Source organism: Pseudonaja textilis, chromosome 1, assembly GCF_049901715.1.
Source record: "Pseudonaja textilis isolate UNSWEBS1 chromosome 1, rPseTex1.2, whole genome shotgun sequence".
Lineage (NCBI taxonomy): Eukaryota > Metazoa > Chordata > Lepidosauria > Squamata > Elapidae > Pseudonaja > Pseudonaja textilis.
Window position 1 is genome coordinate 42,475,069 of NC_141990.1, and position 16,699 is coordinate 42,491,767.

At 34.9% G+C, this 16,699-nt stretch overlaps 1 protein-coding gene across 2 annotated transcripts in view; it reads left to right on the forward strand.

Annotated features, from left to right (window-relative positions):
- Window positions 1-16,699, forward strand: part of LRPPRC (leucine rich pentatricopeptide repeat containing) — a 91,824-nt gene that overhangs the window by 41,435 nt on the left and 33,690 nt on the right. For both annotated transcript variants that reach the window (XM_026695839.2, XM_026695841.2), the window contains exons 23-24: window positions 12,383-12,507; window positions 12,915-13,021. In XM_026695839.2, coding sequence (XP_026551624.1) covers window positions 12,383-12,507; window positions 12,915-13,021 — 232 coding nt within the window. The remainder of the gene's footprint in view (window positions 1-12,382; window positions 12,508-12,914; window positions 13,022-16,699) is intronic.

Consider the following 16,699-nt stretch of genomic DNA (forward strand, 5'->3'; position numbering starts at 1 on the left):
TCCATTGCACCTGGTTGCATGAGGTGGGTGAAGCGCATGGGTAAAAATCAAGCTAGGGTGGGGATGAATGGTGTAAGTGGGTGTGGGGCATGTGAGGCAGCTCCACCCCTCCATCCCCACTCTAGCTTGATTTTTATCCATGTGCCTTGCCCCACCTTGTGCAACCAGGTGCAACAGAATGGATGGCAGCGTCCACACAGGCTCCTGCTAGGTGGGGCTGTCGATGACACCGCCATGAGGTGAAAGAACGGAAGACATCCCCTGAAAATAAGTCTTAATGCCTCTTTTGGTAGAAAAAAAAATAAGACTGTCTTATTTTCAGGGAAACACTGGGTATTGCTGTAACTGTTGTTATAGCAATAGCACTTAGACTTATATATTGCTTTATAGCGTTTTACAGCCCTCTCAAAGTGATTTTTGGGTCCTCATTTTACCCGCCTCGGAAGAATGGAAGGCTGAGTCAACCTTGAGCCTGGTGGGATTCGATCTGCCAAATTGCAGTAGGAGTAGCTTGCAGTACTGCACTCTAACCACTGCGCCATCGAGGCTCATATGTCATCATGACCATCATGCTTTTTTTGTTTGCAGTATTTCTTCCATTTTTTTAACCTAATAATACCAAAGAAACAAAAGTTGTCTCGGATCACTGCATTCTCTAAGAATTATTGATATTCCCACCACCCTGTGTCCAAAAGCGAGTAAAATTGGGCTTGAGTTGAGTTTACTTCCTGATGACTAACATAGATATATCTATTTAGTTTCCTTGGCTTCACTGGTTTTCCATTGCCTTCTTCAAGGCTGCTTTTTTCAGCTTCCCAGAATGGTCTGTAGCAGTGAACCTTTGTGACTTGGTGGTCCGACTAGGCTACAGGAGGGGAATTGGGCTGTGCAAGTGGCAGGCCAACACACACACAAAGCTCAGCTTGCTTGAGTACCAGGCCAACGCATGAATGCCCACTGGCCAGCCACATGCTCAAGGACTGCATGCGTATACCAGCCCACCGCTTGTGTGGTCCAATTCCAAATAGGCCACGACCCGGTAGTGGCTTATTTGAGGACTCCTGGTGTATAGCATGCAACAGAACTGGCCATCTTATGCCTATTTTAAGTAAACAGTTTTTTCTTGGATCTGTTAATAGGATTAGACTAAGGGTAGGACTATAAACCATTCATAGGGGTATTTTAAAAAATGAAGTGAAGTTTCCTTTTGAATCACTGCACAAGGTGGTGTGACCTGACAGCTTTTTGAACGTAGAGTGCCAATAGTCTGCTTTCCCCTATTAACAAATCAAGCATAAAATGCACTTTAAATACAATGTTCTCCTATCGTCATTTAGCAAACAGATATGCAGAAATCCTTCAGAGTTATTGTTTGGGACAATTATTGGAAGCTGTTCCTCTTTGGACATTCCCTCTCTATTCCTTCTCAGAACAGATTTACAGTTTTTGGTGTACCAATAGCTTTCAACAGACACCTTCTCCTGAGCTCATAGATACGTTCTGCTTTCATCAATTCAAACAATGGAATCTATTTCATAAATTCTGGAAAGTTACATTGAAATGGTGGGGCATGTGATGGATCATTTTTTTCTCTTTCAAGAGCAGTGTATTGTAATTTCATTTTAATGTGTGCCATTGTATAAACAGGAAAATGACAATAAAAGTTACTCAATTCAATTCAATCTAGCATCTTATTGAGAAGATGCTCAATAGGGGGAAAAAATCCCCTATGACCAAGCCTTTTGTAAGCCTAAATACAAGTGACACTGACAGTTTGGTCTGATCATAGAGAGGATATAGCTTGGAAATATTCTAGACAGATTTTTTTTTGTCAACATACAGGGATGCAACCATCAGTCTCTTTCATGTCCTGGAGCATAATGATTGCTTTCTATTAGCTTTCTCTCCAATCTCAAAGACTGACATGAACATCTGTTCAGTTATTCTTCGTGCAATGTCAGGATGGTTGATAAACAGCTGCAAAGCAGCTCTGGTGGAATATTCCATTTTTAATTCTTAACAACAAACATTTACTGATTTAAGAGCTTGGCATCATCAGCAAAGTCAGTGCATGACCCTATCGTGGGAGACAATATGGAAGTCTGCGAATCATACTTCGGATTCATCTCTTTGTGTAATTCCCATTTTTATATGGTGCCATTGCACTAGAAACAGTATTGGTCAAGCTCTAATAGTTATTTTGTCATTTCTTCAATCTATACAGCTATCCATCATCTCACATGTGTGACTTTGGGCAGCTGGCAGACTTAAAAACAAATAATTAAAATCATAAAATGTAATTCACAGGAGAGTGCAGTCCATACATTATGAACAGTTAATCATTCAAATACAAGATATTAGTTTGTAAACAATTTTTGTTTTCCATTCCTAGTTGCTAATACATTCCTCTTTTTCTTGATTCACTGGTCAAGAGTATTTTATGATATGTTGAATGCACTTGTATTCTGTTTTTCTTTTCATGTCAACTTTGAGCTTGTTGTTTTAATGTTATTCGTTAGAATTACGTCCTGCCTTTCGTCAAAGCTCAGAGCATCTTGCCTGGGTTCCCTTTTCATTCTCTCCCCTCAACAACAACCATGTGAAATGGTTGGAGGTGAGAGACTTAGATATTAAATTCTTTTAAACTAGGAGCTCCATTCTTTAAAACTGTGGTTTTGATTGTCATACCATTGGGAGTATTAAGATGGTTCAGAACCCTAAGCAGTTTTGAATGTTCCAGACATAGGAAAGGGTAATAATATTATTGCTATTTCAGGTTGACTGTAATTTTTACAGTCTTTGCTAAATTCATATGTAACTATTTGTTTGTCCTGAATATTTTTTCATATGCAGGTAGGATAGAGAATAAGTGAGATGATAATTATTACTGCTAGTTTTTACATATACATATTCAAAAATCATTCACAAGCTTTTCCCAAGCTTTTGAATGTGATAGCTGTGTTTTCATGATGTGTACTGAGGAGTTGATGGAGAGATGATATGGTTTGCATTTCTGTAAATGGAGCTTTTGCATAGTGGGAGGGTGGGATAATGTTCTGGAAAAAATGTCATTTTAAAATGCTCACAGGTTATCTTAATTCTTATATATAAAAGTCTAATCATGAAAAAGTCTAATTTTCATATAACTAATAAACAACAAGTAGAAATTATGACTGTACGTTTTGTCCGAAGAATTTTTTCTTCCTGGGTCAGGATGCCAGTAAATGGGACAGCTTCTTAATGGTTCAGGCTACTCTGTGGTAGTGTGTATAATTGTCAGCTTTAACAGCTAGACCAGATACAAAACATGACCAGATAAACTCACTCTACTTTATCATATAGCTATATTAACAGAATCTTGAAAGTCCGAAAGTGCAATTGTTCTGCCGTCTCATTTACAGCCTGAAAAACTAGGGTCAATCCCTTGTGAGCCTCTTGCCCTGCCCATTTTGCAGTTCCAGCTATGCTGTTTGTTACCTGATCATTTCTAAGGCAGCATCATACCTCCCCTCCCCTCCCATAGCACTGCAATAATTTTGTTTATCACAGAAACATTGCGAAAAATTTAAAATGTGAATGAATATGCATTATTCAAGCTTAACACAAGCTTATTAGATCACCTTCTGACCAGATTTTTTTAAAGTCCTACTTTCTGTTCCTATATTTTTTGGAATAAGATTGATAATATCACAACAGGTTTCTGGCAGTGCTGAGAAAGCTCCCTTTTAGCAAAAGTGGGGTGAATGGGTTTGGAGCCAGAAATAATATTTTTATTCAGTCAGGATGTCTGACACTCTCAGCATTATTTTGCCATTTTAATATACTTCTAAATTGTCATTTCCCCAGTAAAGTTCTTAAATGGCAAATAAAAAGTATATATTTTTTTATATAAAATGTTGGAGAGCTGTCTTCATATAGTGGACTGAGAGGCAGTACAACTTCAAATATATGAAACCCTTTATAATGGTTGAGCAAATAATCAGATGTCCAAACTCATTAGCTCTCAAACATAAGGAAGGACTTCTCGATATGTTCATGGCCAGTTTCATCCTGCTGAAGATATTGTGGTGAGGGCTTCCATTGAAAATGTTAGTGCACGGGAAGGCTACTTCATGTACTGCAGCATGGCTTACCTCAATTTTGAAATGACTATAATTTTGTAAGATCTTGTAGAAACTTCATGTATTGATTTTTTTCCCTATATAATATTTCATAAGCTTTTGGCCTTTTAATTTTTTTTAAATAATCTTTTACAAATGATAGATAACATTTTAATTTTATTTGGCATTCTTGACATTGTGAAATTTCTTGCTGCTCCTTCCCCCTTTGACTAGATATATTTATAGTATTTTTTCTGAGCTCTTGCAAGAATTGTTATGAAAGCTGAGAAGCCAATAAGGTTTCTTGACATGATGACGCTACTTAGGGAACATACAGGTAGTCTACCTATGACCACTCATTCAGTGACTGTTGCGAAGTTATAGGGGCACTGAATGAAGGGACTTACAATCCATGCCCCAAATTACTTCCTTTGCAGTGCCCCCACAGTAATGTGGTCAGAATTTGGTCACCGTCACATGAATGACCACTTCAATTCCCCCATATGTCTCTCTGTCTTTTTGACCTTCTGCTGTTGTGTGTTCTGCCACCCGAGAGGATCTACCACCTTGGCTATTTTATACTCCCCCCCCTTTTTTTTTTCTTTTTGCAGTACAAATCCAATCCCAGCTCTGTCCAGGAACTCTTTGCAAAGGGTTGCTTTGATGTGCTGCAGTTTAGGGCTCTGCTTTAGTCATCCCTGTCGCCCCCCATGCAAAGTCGGACCCAGCACAGCCAAAGAGCACAGCCCAAAGGGGTGCTTTGGTACACTGCTGCTGGACTGTAAAAAGTAGCCCCTAGCCATAGTGCAACACAAAGCCCAGTCCTGCCACACCAGCTAGGCTGGGTGGGTGCCTCATCAGTATTGCCAGCAAGAAGATGGCAAAGATGGACTGGGCCGCCAGAAACCAGAACGGCAGGGTTCTCAGAATACAGGGTGCTCAATGAGTTAGGGTGGCTGCTACTTCCTGGAGAATGGCAAGAAGCCTGGAGCTACGGGCAGGGTAAAGGCCTTCAAAAGGATAGAGAGGGAGAAAGGGGAAATAGGCAGATAGGAGAAGTTGGAGGCACCTTACCTTACCGAGAGAAGATTGGTAGGGACCATTCTGGAAGGTCTAGGATTGGCTAACAGCTGGTAAAATTTGCTTAATGATGGCAAATGGGGCTTAATGATTGCTGGAATTGGGGTTGCTAAGTGATGCAGTCACATGACATTTCACTTTACAGCTATATTTTTTAGCCACCAAAAGTTTTATCCCGGTTGTGGTTGTAACTCAAAGACTACATGTAAAGCCAATCTGAAAGTAAAATTCTATTTCCCGGATCCATCATGAGAGTGATCCCAACCAGTCAGTGATATTTTGAATAAGATGTCATTGTGATGCTAAATAGCCAGTCAGATCTGGCTACATGACAGTAACACTGAAGGCAAATGAAACCAATTGAGAGAAAAGGCAGTATAAATGCATCAATGAACTGCTATGTAGACATTGACGAAATGGTATGGGTATATGTATTTCAGTAGAGAAAATAATCTTGAAATGACATTTCTACTTTCAGTTCAGCTTTTCTTATAGAACATTTTCTATGACGGAGACTACAGCTGTCTCCCAGTCATAGTTAAATTCTTTTGGCCACTCCAGTAAGTTATGGAATAATTTATCCTATGGTTCTTGAACAATGCTTGTAACAATTTCTTTTTGAAACAGATTTGAACTGAGAGTAAGAAATTGATCAATAATCCTGGCCTAAACTTTCTCGTCTTATTTTTAAAGTAATTCCTCTACCCTTGCAAACTGCTGATTTTCCTAACGCTATGGAGAAATCTATACATACACCACCCTTATTAGCTTATGTTCTATTTATTTCAAACATCTACATTATTTATGGATTGTTTTCTTCTCACCAACACAATTTTTAAAAAGTGAAGGAAAGGTTTGTCTCTCTTACTCCATTATTGCAATTAAGAATTTTACATCCTTACTGCCAAAGGACAAAAGTGGTTCATTTGTCCTAGGAGAACAGAACAGTGATAAGATGATTTTTTGTCAAGGATCATTGGGTCGTAATTAAGTTACATTCATTGCTATTACTTTTTGAAGGCTGATTGGTAAATGACAGACTTCATGCATTTAGTACGGACAGTGTTCACTGGGTTTTTTTCCCCCCTCCCTCTGTCAGAAAATCCTGTTGAGCCTGATAATGTAAATGTGGCATTTTATTCTGAACAAAAGAGTAGGGAAATGAGCTATCTTGTCTAATCATTCAGTTGTTTAACACTGACTTCCAGTTTAGACTCAATTGGCTGGAAAGCACTTGACATGTGAAGTTAGTGCTGTTCGGAATTCATGTTTGAGTAAATTTTAAAGTAAGTGACAGCTAAATTGTACCTAGGGAAATTACAAAGCCTTCAACACAGTTAATTTTTTGGGGAGGATTAGTTGTAATTGCAACATGAGTCTCCTTGAAGATTCCTCCTTAAAGCTGATGAACGAGGGGGAGGGGGACATTTAGCTCTTTTAAGAGCCCTGTTCTCTTTACAGAATATTTTTTTTAAGCTGATTGTACCTTTTGAATTGATTTCCTTCCATGCTAACTTCTGCTTTAGATTTACAGAGGGGTTTGTTGTTATTCTGTTTCTCCCCCCCCCCCTTTTCCCTTCCTTTCTAGTGATTTCTGGTTTGAGAGCATTCCAATTAGTAAAACCCTTAAGTAAATTGCCACTTCACTAATATGCTATGCAGAACATTAAAACACTTTATTCCAATTAAAATCAATATTTAGCTTCTTACTTTACTTTCTTTTTTAATCAAGCACGCTCCTTGGTTTATATAGGTTTTTATATGCTGACTAAAAAGCTGAAAGAGTGACATTTTTAGAATTAATATTCGTTATAAATTAAAACTAGAAGAGGTTAAAAAAAAGAATTATGCATTTAGCTGTAATTCACAAGTAGATAGTTTCTAATTTGTATAATTTTTAATGTTGCTATTTTTGAAAATGTTTACAATTAATGAAATGAATTTATTTCATAATTACATTATTTCCTGTTAAGTTTCAGTCAGGTGAATTGCAAAATAACATTTGCTTAATCACAAATTAATTCAATTTTCAATTAAATGTATGAATGAGAAATTAATTCCTAATCAAACAGACTATCTAGACTGCATGTTTATCTAGGCAGAAGCCCTATATCCTATTGTAGAAAAGAGCGCTCAAAACAATTATGACACTGTACTGCTGGGACTGAAATATATAAACTGGCAGGTATGCAAGCAACAATGAAACAGCTTTGTTTGAAAAAATGTAGCAGTGTATCTGAATAGCAAAATGTTCCAACTTTTGTATAACCAATATTACGAACAGTTGTAAGATTATGCTCGTGGAACAAAATGTTCAAGTAATTTGATCTGTATTAAAATTTCACCATTGGAAAATACAATTATTTATGGTGCTAGGAAAAGCCATGCTAGATCAGATCTACAATTGTCTAATCTGGCATTCTCTTTTGAGAAAGGTTAGCCTCATATAAGTGGAGATCCCATACTTAAGAACAATAAAAGTTCAGTAACATCCTCCCATTTAAGTTACCTAGCAGTTAGTATAAAAAAAGCTGTCAAACCTAGTAATGGCTCAAAAAATAAAATTTAGTGAAGATTACAGAAAAATAGAAACTAATAACGAATGACCTATTGCAACAAGGGAATTTGTGAAGCCATATAATAAGCTAAAAGAGGGGAAGTACCTGGACCAGATGGATTTCCAGCTTCTTTCAGGAATAATTGCTACAATTTTATTTTTAATTTTTGGCAAAAATGAACTCAATTTTATAGAGTGGAAAGATATGAGGCAGCTGGATCAAAACAGACTAATATAGTGTTACAGTAGTCCTCACTTAACAGCCATAATTGAGATCAGAATCTCAGTTACTGAGGCAGTTAAGTGAGACATCATATGACTGCTTTGTTCAACAACTGCAATCGTTACCCCTTTCAAGTCGTTAAGCAGTCTTGCAAATCAAGTCCCAGGTAAGGAGCATGAGGTGGTTCAATTTTTACTAAAGAGTCAGTTGAGAGATAATAGAAATATATTGAACATTTTGGAATACCTAGAACAGCATAAGGAAAAAACAAGCTTCGCTGATCATTCTAAATGCAGAAAAGGTCTCTGCCAATTAGAACTAGACTTTCTTGTTTAAAATTTTGGAAGATATGGACTTTGATGAGAATTTTATTTAATGGACAAAATCAATTTACACTTCACAGAAGGCAGATAAATGTAAACTGAGAATTGACATACATTTGTGAAATACAGATGAGGACACTCCTTAATGCCGTTATTATTCATATTAGCTCTGGAAATATTGAATAAGAACCATAAGACAAGGCAAAAAAAATTGCTAGAGTAAGGATTAAAAAAGAAAAGTATAAATTATGGGCAATAATTGGTGAAAATCTAGAAAGTTCTTTGGAAGAAATAGAAAAAATAATTTAAAAATTAAAAGATTTTAGTGTGCTATCTGGATATAAAATTAATGAGAAATTGAAGATGTTAATAAAACATGGAAGAGCAAAAACTATGTAAATGATTTTAAGATTGAGAGAAAAGTGAAATATTTGGGTGACTGATATGAATTTGTATTTTCAAGAACAATTAAGATATGAAATGAAGTTATGGATGTACTAAGATTGGGAAAAAGTACAATTGACATTATTAGGTAGAATTTTTATGATTAAAATAGTGCTGGGGTTGTTTTTTTTAAACAGTAGCTATTTTTATAAATAAAATGTACCATGTTAACAGTGGCAGAAAGATGTGTGTTATGTGTGGCAGGAGTTAAATATAAGAGAATAATTGTAGCTCAGGATTGAACAGTGGGGCCCTTGGTGGTCTCTGACCCTGGTTGTTTTCTTGCAGACGTTTTATTGATCTTTCAGAACAAACCCCACTTCCTTTTCACACTGATGAGGGTACCTAGTTGGGTAATGGAATGTCTTGAAACAACCAAGCTGGGAGAGCACCAAGGATTCTAAAGATTAAATAAAAAAAAAAATTCAAGATTTTGCAACCTGCAGCTTGGTTTGGTTGAATAAGTGAATGCTGCTAAGAAATAAGAGAATCTTAGAACTAGAAGTGCACGACCTATAGTACATTTAAAGTTAAAGTTAATATAGGTTTTAAAAATAATTATATTAAAAGTGCCAAATTGAGCATATGGAATAGATATAAACCCAATTTGTACCTAAAATATATGTGTGGATCTCAGCACAAGAAGAATTTTAAAGAAAATAAACAGCAGGCTAAGAGAAATGATTAACATATGTACAGAGTCTGGAGAACATAAGGTGAAATCAAGAGAATTTGACTGCAGAGGGATTTAGTTTTCAGTAGTTTTCATATGCACAATTAAAAGAAATATTTTAAATAGATAACAGGATATTTGGAATTGAACAGCACAAGATACAATTTGAAATTGAACTATACAAAATCACGAACATATAATTGCTAAAATGTATAGACTGGTGAAATTTGAAATGGAAAAAGAACAAGTGAAAGTTATGATAAAGTAGGCTAAGAACATAATATATTGCTTGAACAATTGAAAAAGAATGGTTGAAAGGATTGAAATTTATAGTACGCTATTATTTAAAAGAGGGATTTTATAAAATGATAAACCAGAAAAATTGTCTAGAATGTATAAAGGTACTTCAAATTTAAACATGGCAAAATATGAAGGGTCATTTTATCATGTCCGGTGAATTTGCAAAAAATCCAGAAAATTTTGGGTTCAAATACAATGATACAAAGAGTTTTAAAGATGAATATTCAATTGAAACCATAACTTTTCTTGTTTGGAGTATTGGATAGACAATTAGAAAAGATTTATGGTAGATCATGTTTCTATATAACAATTGCACAATTATTATATGCACAAAAATGGAAAGACTGTGAAATACTCACAATGGAGGAATAGATTGTAAAGATGACAATTAGCAGATGTGTCAAAATTGACTTGCATAATTAGAAAAGGACAATAACTACATTTATCAGTGATTATTGATGTACTTGTGATTTATGCGTTTGATCTTTAGAACGGAAAGAAGGAAATTATGTTGTAATTTTGGAAAAAGAGGGCAAAATATATTTATAATCACTTAAGAATATCAGAAGCCTTTTTTCTTTTCTTTGTTTCCTTGTGCTCTTTTCACCTGTTACTTTTTGTTTACCTCCCTTTTTCTGTCAAAATTTGTATTTTTTTTTCTTTTGAAAATTTCTTTTGATAAAAAATATATATAAAAAAGAAGCTCAGAAGGGTGTTAATTTGACAAGTCTGTTTTTGAAATGTGTTCTTCAAAAAGGCAGTTGCATAACAGTAGAGCACGACTTTGGTTGAGGGTGGGTTCTTATAGTTCCATTTAATTTTTGCAGTGGCTTATTAAAAATCCTGGCTTGGGCTCAGAATGACTCAGTGAATATACCTCATTGTGAATAACTGATTGCTGCTGCTGTTATTTTTTAAAAGAACTAAATTACCAGTTTTCTCACACTGAGAAGTTTCTGATGTTGCATCAGGTTCTGTAAGGGTATTTTCTCTGCAGCCCTTGCTTGGGAAAATCTGGACATTGGTGGGTAAGAAAGTTTCTTAGCATGCATAGCACTTTAATTCCAGAGCTTTCTGCTGTAGGTGTGATTAATTTTGTAAATGTGGTTGGAGAACTCTAATTTGGCAATCTTGAAACTAAATATTAAGATGTCATTCTAGTACCCTCCAGATGTTGAGTCAAGATGACAGTTTAGAAATGTAACCTTTATAAGTGCGTACATTCCCTTTACTCTTAAGTATTACTTTTAACCCTTTTAACTTTCACTCATTTCTTAGTTTACAAACACAGTCTAGATTTTTCAGAACTCTATATTTGAATACCGTGTACACTAGTAATGTCTCTTAGTTGGCATTCCAATTACTCATTTATTGATAGCTTTGATATAAACAATGAATTTAATACTGCGGGAAAGCAGCTGAGATGAATACTGTTGCTCTTTCCAGAGTCACTGTCAGAAACAGAAATAAATAGAGAAAACTTGAACATACAAAATTGTACCCTAAAGAAAATTGTGAGGGAACAGTTTCCAAGCTTTTCTATGTATGTTAACTGAACTTTTATCCAGAGCAGAAGAAAACACTGGTTATATTAAGCTTTATATCCATGTGTGGTAGCTACCATAGCATTTCTTTTGTCTGACAGTAATCTAGTTTGTATCATCCTCTTGCAGTTTTCAAATTAACCTGTAATTTAGTCTTCACCCCAAATGACAATAATTCAAATGACTCTGTGGGGTGCCAGAAGATGTTCTGTAAACAGGGCTCAGTAAAAGGGGATAAGGTAAAGATCCAACAAGCCAGGCTATTTACGATTTCATCTGGGATGCAGTAATATCATTATGTGCCTACATTTGTAATTATTAATTAAATTTGCATCAATCTTTACAAAATTTTATTAACCTTTTAAAAACAATAATTCATGAGAAAGTTTAAAAGAATAATTTTCTTTCAAAAATTTTGTTTTTGAAGTTATGTAACGGTCTTGTTTCATAAATATGCTGAATTTTCAATTGTTCTCAACATTTTCTGTATAATTATCTACTACAACAAATATCAGTAATTAACTGCTAGAAGTTAGTTTTGAAGATGTCTCTAACATATATTAATTTTCACTAAAATTTTTGAATTAATATGGCAAATATATAACCACACTACCACCATCATATACTTATTAACTAATGGAATACTAAATTAGACCAATGATGTTTTTGTTCTGGGCACATATATATTATTTGGATTTATAGTTAATAAATGGGAAAAGAAATAAATAAAGGAAAATATGTTTGTATATGTCAGCTCATTATATTATGCTGCTTAGTTAAAATTCATATTCATAGTTACCAACTAAATGTTAATATTTTGTATGGTAGAACTACCAGATTATATTTCTTTAACGTATTAATTGGTTAAAGTGCCTGAGTTATCTTTTAAATTTATAATTTGTAAATGAACGAATCAAATTTAGGTTGTAATTAGTTAACTAAAGTATACGAATGACCAGAAGTATAAAATAGGTGGATTAACAGAAGATAAAATGAGAAAAAAAGAATTTTTTTAAAGTATGTTTGCATTTTTAAAAGAACTATTACTCTATGAATTACATTGTGATATTCAAATTACTATTTTAAGGTGTGTTGTTTTTTTCTTCCTGCTAAAATCTTTTGCTGGATTTTCTTTAAGGGATGACTTATTAACAGCCGTGGAAGTGTTATTTGATTGCTATAGGAAGTACGGTGGGCTGCCTAGGCTTCATGAAATCTTATGTGGATTAATAGAGAAGGGAGACACTGAAACAGTGAAGAAAGGTTAGTCACTTCTATTAAGCATTTCTGCTTTCTCCTGTTGTTTCAGAGTGCAGTTTTTTTTTATCAAATAAACTGTTGGAAAAGTTTGTTCAAATGAGGAGGCTCAAATAATATTCTATAATAATACGACACATTGTATTTTTAAATAAGTTCTCATAGCTGCTCTAATATCTACATGTTACATAGCTTTTCTTTGTTATAAAATAATTGATACATGTAATTTTTAATTGGTTGGGGACCATTTAGCCATAGCTTAATTTTGTGATTTTCTAGCAGTGATTGTTTTATTTCACCAATATCAGTACATGACATTGAATAAAAATTACAAGTGACCATATAACTTACTCTATCTTTTTAATGTTCCTTGTTAACGTTAGCCTAATGAGTCTTTTAAATAAATCTTACAGTTTTCGACTTTCTCACTGAAGAGAAAAAACAGATGGGAATGATGTTTGATCTCTTCTTTGCCTTTCTGGTAACTGGCAAATACAAAGAAGCCAAAAAGATCATTGAGGTGAGAGCATATCTAAAGTACCCTAATCTCTTACAGCTATTTAGTGTTAATTGGAATATATTTAAACTTTTTAGCCATTAATTAGTGTTGTTGTAATTAACATTAAATAGAGCTCAAATCTAATCACATATGAGTGGTAGGAAGCCAAGGGAGACCTTGGGCAGCTTTTTAAAATATGTATAATTATGTTTAGAAATGAAATAATCTCCTGTATATTCAAATTGTTTTTTTAATTTGTCGAATTCCCTATTAAATATCCACATAATATTTGCATATAAATCTTACATTGTGAAACAAATTAAACCCGCATTCCTGGGTGTAAAGTTGCTAATCCTCTTTTCTAACAAATTCTTTGTTCTTTAAAGCACTGGAATTTAATTTGCTGCAGACTATACTTAGATTTATTTGTAATGCTTGTCTAAGAGTTAATCAGCCAAACAGCAGTGTCTGCTGTAGCCTGATCTTTCATTTAGCACTTCTTTTTCTCCTACTATAGTAAGCAGCTTATAGAGAGTGGAAGGTGTGAGGGAATGAATTTGGTTTGCTGTCTCTGCACTTGGGAAAAGTAGGCTAAACAAGGCAGAAACATTTCCCACTTCCCTCATGTCTTCACTCACAACTTTATCCAGAAGCATCCAAGCCGATATGGCAGATCCCTTTGATAATTGAGCCAATCCTGGCATTTTCAAGGACATTCCAATGTCCAGCGGCAGCCTCATCCCACCTGGGCCCTTAGCTTAAAAAAAGCAAATACTGAGCATGAGAAAAGAACATGATAAGCAAAGGCAATTGTTCAACTTTGGCAACTTTAAGCCTTGTGGACTTCAACTCCCAGAATTCCCTAGCCAGCATGCTCTAGTCTTAAAGTTGCCGAGGTTGAACACCCCTGAGCAAAGACATACAGGCAAAGGTGACATCTGGATAGTGGCTTCTATGACAGGCAGGTAAAAGGACTATCATTCTACTTCCAGGACCACAAGCTATAATAAAGAGCATGTCCTTGTTCTGCTTGGAACTTTTCTGCAACCATGGTAGCAACCAGAAAAGGAGCAATCACACTGAAACAGCACCTCATCCCAATTAGAACACAAACTTTTGGGGAAAATAGTTTTATGCTACTTTATAGACTTTGAGGCTTTTATTTGAATTGAATATTTAAAAGACTGAAAATATAAGAGTCTGAATATGAAAGACATTTAGTTGTCAACAATCTATTGCAAGTTTTAGAAGGATGGAGGTGACCCAGAGCAATATCCTGTTGGGGAATGTATATATTGGAGTAAAGCATTGATTACAGTTTTGCTGTGCTGTAATGATATATCCAGTTCTTGTAGAACAAACAACCCTCACAATAGCTGACATGATCTACGTAAGACTAGTATATTTATCTAGTTTTGATTGAAATTTTGCTTATTGAAATGGGCCAGATCAATTGCATTTCTCCTTGCCTCCAACTCAATATTCATTTATTACTTGCATATTAGCGAGAACAAAGGTGAGACATTAATCTTTGGAAAATGTGAAATTAATTTTGTTTCAAATAGGGGGAAAAACCTCCAAGGAATGTTTTTAATTATAATGTGATTTGTAAATAATTGCACAGAAAGAACACATGAATTTATCTAAATTAATTTTAATTTTACTCAGCTGCACTATCTGATTGACAAGTTTAGTTTTGAATTGTCAAAAAAGTTATAAATTAAAGGATTGATGAAAATTTAATCTACCTTTTAAGATAGGAAGGGGATTATTTCCCTCCTTTCAATTTATGATAGGGACAAAATGAAAGATTATTTTTTCAGGGTTTTCAATTTTTCCCCAAAATGTACTTCTCTAACCTTGATGGTTATACAGTATATTATCTTGATTAACAGTTGCTAAGAAGCAGCGATGAAAACATATACTTACTCATATCCTATTTTACTTGGAAGCTTTCTGAATGAATCTGACTGACCACAGTGTCATACTGAGTCCTAGAATTGAGAGACCTATTGCTTCTTAGAGAAGACCATTTCTTCCTGCTGTTTGATAAATGATTATTGGTACCATTACCACTCAAGGTGCCTTGCTCTTCATATGTCTAAATCTGATATATATCTGTTTTGTGGCCTGTACAAGAAGTGCATGCCCTTAGTGTATTTATGCTTTTTCCCCTTCCTTCTAATATACACTGTAGTGTTTTATTTATTTTCTTTCAATTTTATTCCGTCTTCTGGGCATAATTCATTTACTTAATATATGCACACAGCCTCTTCTCAAGCTTAGCTTATTTATGCTAAGTAGAATGCATTCAGGTAGTCATCACTTAATGACTGCTGGTTATGAAAGTGCTGAACAAGGAGACATATGATCAGTCCTTATAGCTGTGATCATGACAGGGTTCTGCAGTCATGTGATCATGAATTGGGGTCTTGGCTACCAGGTCACAATTATGAGGGTTGCAGCATCCTGCAGTCACACTTGCAATCTACACTGCTGGCTTCTGAAAGCAATGTCAGTGGGGAAACTGGCAGAAGTTGCAGATGGTGATCCCATAATGTTGAATGTAACAACTGAGCAGAATTTACTTAACTGTGAATTGCCATTATATGGTGAAGTCACATGATGATGTGCTTTATAGCCACATTGCTTAGCAATAGAGTTACTAGTCCCAGTTATCATCCTTAAGCACAGTCTACCTGTATTTTACGTAAACATTACTGTTTACTTAAAAAGTTCTGCATTGGCATTATTTAAGAATTAAATTAAAAACTGCCAATCAGCATCTTGGCTGGATGTGAGAAATGAGGACATAAACCTGTTGCTTTCTCACTTGAGTTCAGCTGTTAGTGGTAGTTCACTATGAATTATAGTTTTCATTCTATAAATAACATGGTTATTTTTGTTTCAATTATTGTATACCAAACTAGCTAATTCCAGATTTTTGGAATAAACATTCACCACACATTTCTCAGTTTGATCACCAACATCACAACCCCTAGGTGTTATGAATGTTACACAAATGATTTAATGGAGTGTTGTCTTTGTTGTTTCTTAGATTGTCTGGTAGTTGCATTTCAAAATGTTGGTTTTTAAAAAAGTTATAAAAATGCTGACTTCAGATTTTGTGTTTCTATTTTAATTTGAACTAGATATCCCCATGCCAATCTGTGAATTGTCATGGAAACACACAAAATGTCCAGATACCCCCCACACCCAATGTTGATAAGTAGAAAAGGTAGAATAGATCAATAACTGTTATTAAGTCTGCAGGGTTGTGTGGCAGATGCTTGTATGCTTGAATTCTACAGCCTCAGAACACTTCAGTTTCTTGTAGTTCAATTCCCTGCTTAGGCAGGAAACCCTACCCACTTCAAACAAATGGTTATGTTTTTAAATGTTAGATGTTAACTTGGATTCTAGTAACATATTTTCTTACGGGAGAGAGAAGATCTTTGTTAGAAGAAGTGATTGGTTGATAAACCTGAATCTAGACAGTTATGTGTGTTGTTGAAGATTTCTTGATTTAGTATCATAAAATGGATTTAATAATAGATCTACATTAGAAATATTAATTTAAATGGAACTTTTAAGTCTCCTGAAGCAGCACAGGACATGTGCCAGAGAAGTGTGCTGAAGAACAGTGGGCATTGAGAATCTATCTGCCACAAAGACTATTTAAGGAATTGGAAGAATGAG